This window comes from Gastrolobium bilobum, unplaced genomic scaffold (genome assembly GCF_033153095.1).
Source record: "Gastrolobium bilobum isolate Gb01-03AN ecotype WA unplaced genomic scaffold, APGP_CSIRO_Gbil_v1 utg77129, whole genome shotgun sequence".
Classification (NCBI taxonomy): Eukaryota; Viridiplantae; Streptophyta; class Magnoliopsida; order Fabales; family Fabaceae; genus Gastrolobium; species Gastrolobium bilobum.
Window position 1 is genome coordinate 124,639 of NW_026895139.1, and position 10,416 is coordinate 135,054.

Genomic DNA, 10,416 nt, shown 5'->3' on the forward strand with positions numbered 1-10,416 from the left:
ATATAACACGAGTCCCATCAAAATTATTAACAGAACTAGACATGTTTGATTGCATTAATTTAAAAGAAATTATCCAATTAATTTTAACTTGACAATTCTTTTACTCAAAATCCTAAAATAATGCTTTAGCCGATATTATATCGACGTAGTCCGTTGCATCATCATGTACGCAAATCCGTACTTTACATAGTAGCCTAGGAATCTTCAATTGGTTTCTTTTTCTTCTCTTTTTTTGTTTTGGTTTCCCTTCAAGTGTTCCGTCATCATAACTAAGGAAGGCTTATAAGGCGTACTACCCGTACTTAATATATCATCAGCCTTTCTTTGAGAAGATGCAACTGGCCTAACCAATAATTATCACCCGGAAACCTTCCTCCCAAAGTTTCTGCGCCTTTCCGGAGAATCACATTCTTAACCTCAACTTTAGTAGGTAATAGCTTATAGGATCTAATGCTTCATTCCTTGTGACAGAAAAACAATTTTAAACAAATATCTAATTAATTATAATTATGTAATTGTTCTAAATTCTTATTTTGAATAGGTAATTAAATAGTTTTCTTTCTTTGATTTATCAATGGATAAGGTTCGATCAATTGACGACCAATAACTCAGTATTTTGGGATTGAAATTATCTGGTTATCAGTATTTATGAGATAAACAACAAGGAGTTTATAGGAAATGTCCTCTTGATATGTTTAAGTACTTGGATATTAAAGACACTGGCCAGTACAATTAATTCATTAGAGAAACTATCATAGTCAAGTGAATAAATAATTGATTGGGTTACAGAAAATTAATCAATCAATTATAGACATGCTGTAAAGGGGCAATGCATATTCATGTTATAAAGGTCATTAATTTGGAGTTCACGTTCGGGCTTTTAGTGAAGTAGCGCCGAATTAGATAATCTTTCAAAGATTATCAGGAGCCTTGATGAGTGAAAAATGGTAGATCCCCAGGCTAGCTTGAGACAAGGGATGGGTTGTATAATCAGATGATGATGGCTTATGGATTACATGGTCTTGGGTTTATGAACTCAAGTTTGTTTCCAAAAGAGCAAGTGGGAGATTGTTGGGTTTAATATGCTCTTTTCACTTAAGCCCAATAGCTTTAGTGAAAGTGAGCCCAAAGTCTAATTTTAACCCATGTAGCTTAGAGTTAGTTTTGGATTGGGTAGGGTAAATAAACTCTCTTTTCTCTCTAGTGCCTCCAAGGGTTACAGACATCAGAAACACACCAAAGAGGCAGACGTTCATCATCTGAACGGTTGCCCACACGACCCCCTTGAGTCATAGCCTGGAAGATCAACTGTAGAGCGGAATCGCGACCGTTCGCAGTGCGTTGCTGCAGATCGTGAGGCTTAAGAAGGAGAACTGAACGTGAAAAATTGTCACACTCGCTACTCGTAAGAACCCGCACCGTTAATTAAGGAATTTAATTAATAAATTATGAGAAAATAGGAAATGATTCCATAATTGACCCTAATAATTATTATGAGGCTTTAATAATTATAGTAAGTGGGTAATAATGCTGAAAGTCGCTTTTCGAAAGAAAAGTGCAGATACCGGTTCTGCTAGTCGGTATAAATGCGTACCGAAAAAGTATCCCGGAAAATTATAATAAGTGCATGATAATTACTAGAATGATATGTAGGACTTGTAAAATGAGTTTCAAGTCCAAATAATGAGAACTGGTGCTAGAAACCGGTACTGGCTTTGAAAAGCGCGCACCTAAAAGGTGCTCAGAAAATTATAAGAAAAATATGTTAATTCTTGTAAAATTGAGTAGGTTAAGATCCATAGTTTGGGATTAAAATGCTAAGCGTAGCAATTAAAGTTAATATTGTGTGTTAATGGGGTAAGTGGCTATAAATACCCTTATTAAGGGCACAAAACCCTAGGCATTCTGTTGCTACGTGAATGTTGGAGTGGCTGGTCCGTTGCTACTGTTCCATTGAGATTTCTCCACCATTTTGGAGATCAAGTGTCACTTGTGCTTAGTTTCTTCACCTCCAAACACTTGAGCCTTGTGTGAGTGGCCTTTGTGAGTGTGTAGAGAGTTTTGGTTCTGAGTTGAGGGACTGTTTGAAGTCAGTTTGTGGGCAGAGTGGCCTTGTGTGAGGGTGAGAGCTTCCTTCTTGGCTTGTAAAGCTTCAAGAAGCTTCTTTGTGAAGAAAGGACCAACCTTTGTGTTGCATTTTCGTACACCTTATTTCCAAAACCTGTAGAGGCAGTGTGGTGAGCTCCATGAGCCATTGATCCTCTGTTTTGAGCTTTGGTGAGTTGTACCTACCTTGAGCTTGTGTTTTAATGGGTTAAAGGTGTGATCTTTGCATGTTTAATGGGTTAATCAAGTAACCAACTGGGGTGTGGACCTTAATCAGTATAAAGATGCATGCTTTAACGTAATTAAGTGTTAAAAATGGAACCTTGGAAGGATATCTTCACGAAATGCAGTTTCTGCATTCTGTCGTGAAATATCCGGATATGTGATATCCGAATATGGGATTTGGACATCCGGATATTAGATATCCGGATATGGGATTCTTGATATCCGGATATTGCATATCCGGATATGTCCAGTGAGACATCTGGATATTGCATATCCGGATATGGTCCCGAGGAATATCCAGATATTCTGGGATTTCGTAGAACAGAAGCTGTGCTGTGTGTACAGTAGGCTATTGGGGGTTTGTGGACCCTAGATTGATGAAGTTGAACTTATGTAATTAATGAATTAAGTCAGAATCGTTGTGATTAAGGACTTATGGCTTGGTATGGAGCCTTAAGACGTAAAACGTAAGGAAAGGCGTTGTCTTTAAGTTATATGCTTGTGGTGCATTATTATTGATATAATATTGGTCCGTAACAGATTGTGAATCTGATGTGTTTGGACTTTGAGCTGTGGACTCTTGGCTGTGGGGGTTAGCTTGCAAGGTAAGCTTTCGTGTCCTCGGTTTAGCCATGTTGTGGTTCCACCATGTCCCATGAGGATGTGGTTGTATGCATGCTGTGTTACATGCTTTGAATATTTGAAATGCTGTTGAGCTTTATGTGTAATGGCTTTTAATATACATGTGTTGTTCCATCTTGACGGTAAACCTGAGTATGTAGCGTCATACAAGACGGTGATCCGGGGTGGATGCAAGTAGCGTCTTGCACTATTTGTGGGTATTAGACGTATATAAATCCTGCATTTCTCTGGCCAGTAGAATAGAATTGACACACATGACATGATTATCTGCTGCATTGCACTATTTTAGAACTGATGATGATATCTTCTTTTAAACTTATATTGCACATGTAAGTGAGCTTAGGGTGGAAGATCCTTGAGGACCCTTTGTCTTACTGAGATTTCTTGTTTAGAGATCTCACCCCACGTTTGGGGAATGCTTATTTCAGGTTCTGGTAGTTTGGTGACTGATGCCTCTGGCGGCAGGAGGCCAGAGCTTAGTTGATGATATTATGCTGTTTTGCTGTCATGACTGGATATGGATATTGTTTATGTTTTCCGCTATTTATGCTTATGTTGTTGTTGAGACTGATGTTGGGCGTGTTGCCTTATTTGAGTGAGCATGGGGATTGTCCATGACACTTTATGTTAGTACCTTTAGACTGGAGTTGTATAAACTGTTAGATGGTCCGGTCTACGTTGTTGTAGTTCCGTGACTAGAGCCACACTTTTATTATCTATGATTATGAGATATTTCAGTTAGCTGTTTTATTGCAATTACATACAGGCGATGTTTTATTAATTGTTTAATAAGCAAGTTGGTAATGATAATGACATCATAATTGAATAGAAAAATGATATTCCGCATTTTTAATTAAGCGCTGCTTAATACGATAGTATGATAACATTACTGGATATATACGGGGTGTTACACTACTTCACCCCAGGTAATCAAAACGGTGTCTCTATTCTTCATCGCAACGGTACGATGCGCTTCCGCATTTCTGATGATAAACCTTAATGTGGTATCAAACCTATTTTTCTGTCATAAGGAATTAAGTCTCCAGTTAACTGTAGTTATGTAATTGCTCTAAATCCTAAGTTTATTTTACTTACCCTTGGGTTTCCCCTTAGGTTTACCAGAACTCTCACAAAAAAAAAATGCACTACCCTGCTTGACCAGAGACTGTTCAGCACTCTCAAGCTCGTGCATCAGCTGAGTGAGATCAAGATTCAACTTGTTCATATTATAGTTCATCTTGAACTGATTGAAGTAATCAGGGAGTGATTGTAAGAGAAGGTCAACTTTCACTTCTTGTTCAAACCGAACCCCATGATCCTCAGCCTTCTTGAAGTTTGCAATCATTGATAAACAATGATCCCGCACACTTCCTCCAGACATTACTGTCTTAGTGACAGCATTCAGCGCAATCTGCCTAGCAGAGCTGCTAGACGTAGCAAACATGTCATCAAGAGTCTGGAGCATAGCTGCTCCACTCTCAACCATGATTACCTGCTCTTGAAGGTGATTGGCAAGACTGGCTAAAATGTAACAATGAACTGCCATATTTGCCTTCTCCTGCTGAAATTGGGCCTTTGTTGCCTTAGGCGCATCTTCAGCGGGCTGCGCTGGTATAGGGGTGGTCAGTACAAAGTTGAGCTTTTCGTATTGTAGAACAATATTAAGATTAGTTTTCCATTGTTTGTAATTGGTACCATCCATAGGTTTTTGGCTCAAAATAGTTGCTAAAGGATTAAATGAAGACATTTTTCTGGAAAAACAATCAAAGCACACTAATTACAAACTAGTATTAACAACAAACACAAATATCGCTAGTGATTTAATAACTATTAATCGTTTATTGTTTAACAATCCATTAGTTATCTTTACAAGGCTTACGATGGGCAAGATACTTGTAAAACTAACATTGTTATTTGGGCCTTAAGTTCCATTGCCAGAGCCTCGATGGGAGGGTTAACAACTTTACCTAAGTTGAATGTATTTAACCATTGTTTACTTTCAAAATTATCTTTAGTGTCTAAGTGTTGCCGACGATGGGCCGTACAAAACTTTACTAAAATTTTGAAAATATTAAGGTTTAATCTAGTGAAATCCGATTATCCTTATCCGATGGGGCTTCAGCGATAACCATTCACTAATAAACCCACAATTGGAGCCCTTAGGTTTTTGAAACTTAATTTAAAAAATCTTTACAGATTCAATATTTTAAAATTTTGGAATTTTCCAATTTCCAAGAAATGTTTCATTCGAAAATAATTTTGTTTGATTTCAAAAACTATGTAAGTAAGTGCGTCGATAAACGGGCACTTAGCTTAACATAATTTTGAAAACATTAAGTTCCTGAAATCCGATCACTTTACGTCAGCGTGTGCTCCACACAATCATGATACATGAATGTTTATGCAGCGTGTGTTATTCCATGACCATTTCAAAAAACCCACAAAAATTTATTTTCTTCAAACAATTTTCTCTTAGGAAATTATCTTGATAATTTGTCTTGATTTTAAACTCCAAAATAATCAATTTGATTATTCTAGATTTTACCAAAATCATAATATTAATTAATTTTCGAAATTAATATAACCATTAATCTAGATTTTGTTTCTAAAATCATAATAATCATAATTTTATTTTACCGGACTATTTAAAATCTAAAACTACGCGCATAAACTATCATACTAGTCGGTAATGACATAATAGTAAATATGCACGTATGACATGTGATCATGCAACAATATGGCACCTTCCTATCCTATATGACATGTTATCGCAAATATCATGTTAACCGCACATATAATTCATACCAATCAATAAAAGCATTAAATAATAAATTCTAATTACTTTAATCCATGGCCTTCCTATTTTAAAGAAAATAAAAAAATAATAATAATACAACTTTGGAATTCGACTTTCGCCTAGCTCATAGTATATGTCTCAAGCCCCTTTAGAGTTTCCATGGGCCGAAAAGCCCAAAAACCCAATCCTTTGGCGAGAAACCCTACGACGCGAAAGAGGAACCCTAGCCGTCTGGTCTGCCGCGCCGTCACCCGAAGTCAACTCAGGCCAAAAACTCCAGGGGAAAGACTGCCACAAAGAAACGAGTGCACCGCCGCCAGAACCACCCAAAAAGGTGGCCCCACGCTCCCACACGCGCTCATTCCTTGCTTGAGAGTGGAGGACACTCGCAGCCGCTTGTGGCGACGCGTGGAGGCTTCGGTGGCGACGATCCACCCACCGTTATGTTCGTCTTTCCTTCCTCTTTCCAACCATATATGGATCGCCTTATTCTGAGCTCGGGAAGTCCTCGAAAAGTCTCTGACAGTGCTGACTGCGCATCTTCCTCGCGGTTTCTCGATCTTAAACTTTTACAAAATATTGGAAAAATACACAGAAATTCCGAAAAATAAATAAAAACAGCAAGGAGGAAACCTAATCATATGAGATTAGCCTCCTTGTTATAAATCGAGAAATACACGAGAGACCCTAACCATGGATCAAAGCATTTTTACCGATTAAAATTTAAACTTTTATGAAAAAGAATTATAAAGAATCACCAACATGAATATAAATAACAGATACAAAATAAAGGTGCCATATTTTCAAAAATCACATAGGAAAAATAAATAAATCAAAACTGATCTTAATCCCCATCATAATCCGGCTCTGATACCACATGAAGGTTTATCATCAGAAACGCGGAAGCACATGTACCATTGCGATGAAGAAGAGAGACACTGCTTTATTACCTGGGGTAAAGTAGAGAGCGTGACAATTTCTCACGTTCAGTTCTCCTTCTTAAGCCTCACGATCTGCAGCAACGCAACACGAACGATCGCGATTCTGCTCTACTGTTGATTTTCCAGGCTATGACTCAAGGGGATCAGGGGGTCTTGTGGGCAATCGTTCAGATGATGAACGTCTGCCTCTTTGGTGTGTTTCTGATGTCTGTAACCCTTGGATGCACTAGAGAGAAAAGAGAGTTTATATATCCTGCCCAATCCAAAACTAACCCTAAGCTTCATGGATTAAAATTAGACTTTGGGCTCACTCTCACTAAAGCTATAGAGCTTAATTGAAAAGAGCATACTAAACCCAACAACTCAGAATGTTAACACAACTTTTCTATTTAAATACACTAGTTCAAACATCGTCACTGCATCTTACCAAGGCCCTCTGCCAATATAATTGTTCAATAACTCCCTAAGCTTATTTGTGAGTTTGGAAAGAAAGAAAAGGAAAGGAAATGAATTCAATGGAGAGAAAGGGAAAGGGAGATATAGGGTATTTTTTTTCCTTATTTGAGAGTTTAAAATCCTCCAAATTTGAAAAACTTTAATTTTAAGAACAAGATTTTGGATGTGTAACGTCCGGCTACCCATCCTAGAATTATTGAAAGTCAAGCACGCTTAACTATGGAATTCTTCCGTTTCGGGCTACCAAAAGGTAGATGCATTTTCTTAGTATAGATAGTACCAATTAATTCTTATAAGTTATCCTAACTGTGTAGTCTCATACTTGTATAGTCTTTGGAATCTCTCTTTTGGGTATCGATTCGATTCATTCATGTACCTCCGCTGGAAATCTGTCAGGAGCGGCTCCTTGTCTGTGCCCTTTTGCACCATACCCTTTCGCACCAACGATCACTCCCCGCCCTCGTTAGCGCTTGGGATGTTACAAAATGGTTTTGTAAAAATTCCTAAATCATTTCCCTCACTTTTTTAAACTCTTTCTTTTTTTCCTTTTCCTCTTAAAACTAACTCTCAAACGAGCCCTTAAGCTTTTGTAAAGCTTTTATAGGAAAATAAAAAATTATTTTAGAAATTTTGGGACGAAAAACCGAATGAATTTTTTTTCTAAATTAAAAGTTGAAATGAAGAAATATGTACATGCGATTCGATTCTAAACATGACACGATATCCTAGAACAATAGTTTTTTCAACTTTCAAGTATTTGTTATTCTCTCGATCTATACCTTCTTTAAAAAAAATGATATGATTCCCATTCTACTTTTTAAATATTTTTCAGCATGTGAAACAAAAAATAAAACAAAATAAATTTTGGGGATTTAAAATTTTTAAAGTTATTTCAGATAAATTTATCTAATGTTCACTAAAATACACACATAAAAGTGTATGAGACTTTTTTTTTCTTTCTCTTTTTTTCACATGAATACACATGGACTTCACACACTTTTTGTATGTATTTTGATAAAAGTTAGATTAAATTTATCTAAAGTAATTTTAGAAACTTTAAACCTAAAACATCGACCAGTACTATTTTTATGCTATAGCATTGTTGAGAGCTTTAGATGCTGTCTGCTTCTTTATATATTCCAAAACATCTCAGTTTCATACTTCTCAAGCGAATCTTTTGAAGACCTCCTATGTATTATGGAATATGGAATATATATTTTGATGATGATAAAGGGTTTACAAAAAATCTCAAATTGAAGTTGGAGTTTGAAGATACAAGTGATTAGGTATTTTTAGATATTTTGTTACACACTATATTATATCATATAGTCTCTACTAAGCTCCATTGCATGCCAATACATATTATTGCATATCATGCTAATTTCATAATAAATAATAATGATTTTGATTTTGATAAAAATATGTTTTAAAACTATAATAAAACTAAATCAATCATATATATGTATATATAAAGAAACAAACTCTACAACGGTTTTGATACGTTGGCTTTCAAAACGAAATACATGACATAATAAAAAAAAAATAGCTTTATCATACAAATAAAACACATGTATCAGGTCACGTGAGTTTTAGATTTCAATTACAAATAATATAATATTAATAAAAAAAAGGAAGTAAAAATAGTCATTCAAATTTCAAAAGAAAAGTCCCATCTAGTAAAGGTAAAAGTCACGTGGGTTAGCTTTGGCTATCTATATTATATATACATATATAAACAAACAAAAAATTACAAAATAAGAAATTTTCGATCCCTCTCTGTTAAAAGAAAAGAAAAGAAAAGAAAAAGCTCCCTACTCAAGAAAAACAAAATCTCTCTTCTTCAACCTGCAAAAAGAGAAACACTGGTTCTGTATACTTTTTAAACACTGATGCGGTAAGAAACGCTGGTTCTGTATACGTTTTAAAACACTGATGCGGTTCTCAAGCTTTTTGTCACAAAAGCTAAAACACTAGATCTCAAGCTTTTCTTCATTCTGAAACGCCATTACTGGTTCTTTTTCTTGGATGCGCGTAGTCCTAGTTTCTTGGATGCGCTTTGTTCTGATCTTTATTTTGGGTGCTGCATTGGTGAGTTTATACAACACATGTAATCTGAGTTAACACAAATCGGTATTACAGAGATACAAAATATTTGGGGCTTTTTACGGTATACTCAAGAAACTCAAATCCTCTGTGAATCTTTGATTTAAAGCATTTAATCTGAAATTTCCAGATTTGTTATTTCATATGCTTTAGGGATTTTGAGTTGTTTAATCTGAATATTAAATTCTTGAGTTGTTCATTAGTATAAAAATTTATTGTTAAAATTTGGAATCTGATTTTTGCATCTTGATTTTTCTGTTTTGATTTTATGTGAATATCTTAGAAATCTTGATGCTCTTTGTGTAAGATTTGTGTTTCTAATTTTTGGGAAATATTGATTAAAAATATTAAATCTGAATTTATCTTTACATCTTGTTATACATTGTGTTAATTCAGATTTTTGTTTGAAATTTATTGTTTAGAAACCTAATCTTGAATTGTTCTAGAAATTTTATTGTTGGAATATTAAATCTGAATTTTCTGTTTTAATTGAATTATATTGTGATTAAAATTCAGATTTCTTTTGTTTATTATTAAAAGATTTATCTAGAACTAATTCTGAATTTTATGTGAAATTTTGAGATAAATTTCAAATCTGATTTTTCTCGTTATAACTGTGATATTTTTTTTAAATCAGATTTCTTGGTGTCCATCGATTAGAAAAATAATTGTGTAATATCAAAGCTCCTTGGTGCATTAATTTTAGAGATTTTAATACATATGTCATTGGATTAATTTTCTGCATATGGCATAAATTTGTGGAGCTTAGTTTGATATTACTGTGATATATTTGGTGTGATAGGACACTGTAATTTTGGTTTATTTCACTTGTTACAATTCTGAAAATTCTGTATTGATTGTTAAAGTGGAGTAGTTGCGTGCTGTAAATCTGTCCTAGGTGTGTGGGTGCAACCGTGTGGGTTGGCGACCTTGTGCTTGGCTTGAGAGTGTGTCTCAAGGCTTGGAGCCTCAAGAATCCACTAGGGAGAGTGGAGGTCTTGTGTGAGAAGAGTTGGTGAACTCCGTAGGTTCGGCTTGAGAGTATTCTCAGAGCTTGGAGCAGTGTAGGCACTAGGAAGATTTTTGATATCTTGTTTGATTTCATGTGTGACGCGTGTTTGTAAAACTGGTACACTTGTGATAAAT

The 10,416-nt window shown here is 35.4% G+C and overlaps 1 protein-coding gene across 1 annotated transcript; it reads right to left on the bottom strand.

Moving 5' to 3' along the window:
- Nucleotides 1–4,060: 4,060 nt before the first annotated feature.
- Nucleotides 4,061–4,720, bottom strand: LOC133292811 (uncharacterized). Its single transcript, XM_061491298.1, has one exon. It carries the CDS (start codon nucleotides 4,718–4,720, stop codon nucleotides 4,061–4,063), a length of 660 nt encoding a protein of 219 aa, XP_061347282.1.
- Between the last annotated feature and the right edge of the window lie 5,696 nt (nucleotides 4,721–10,416).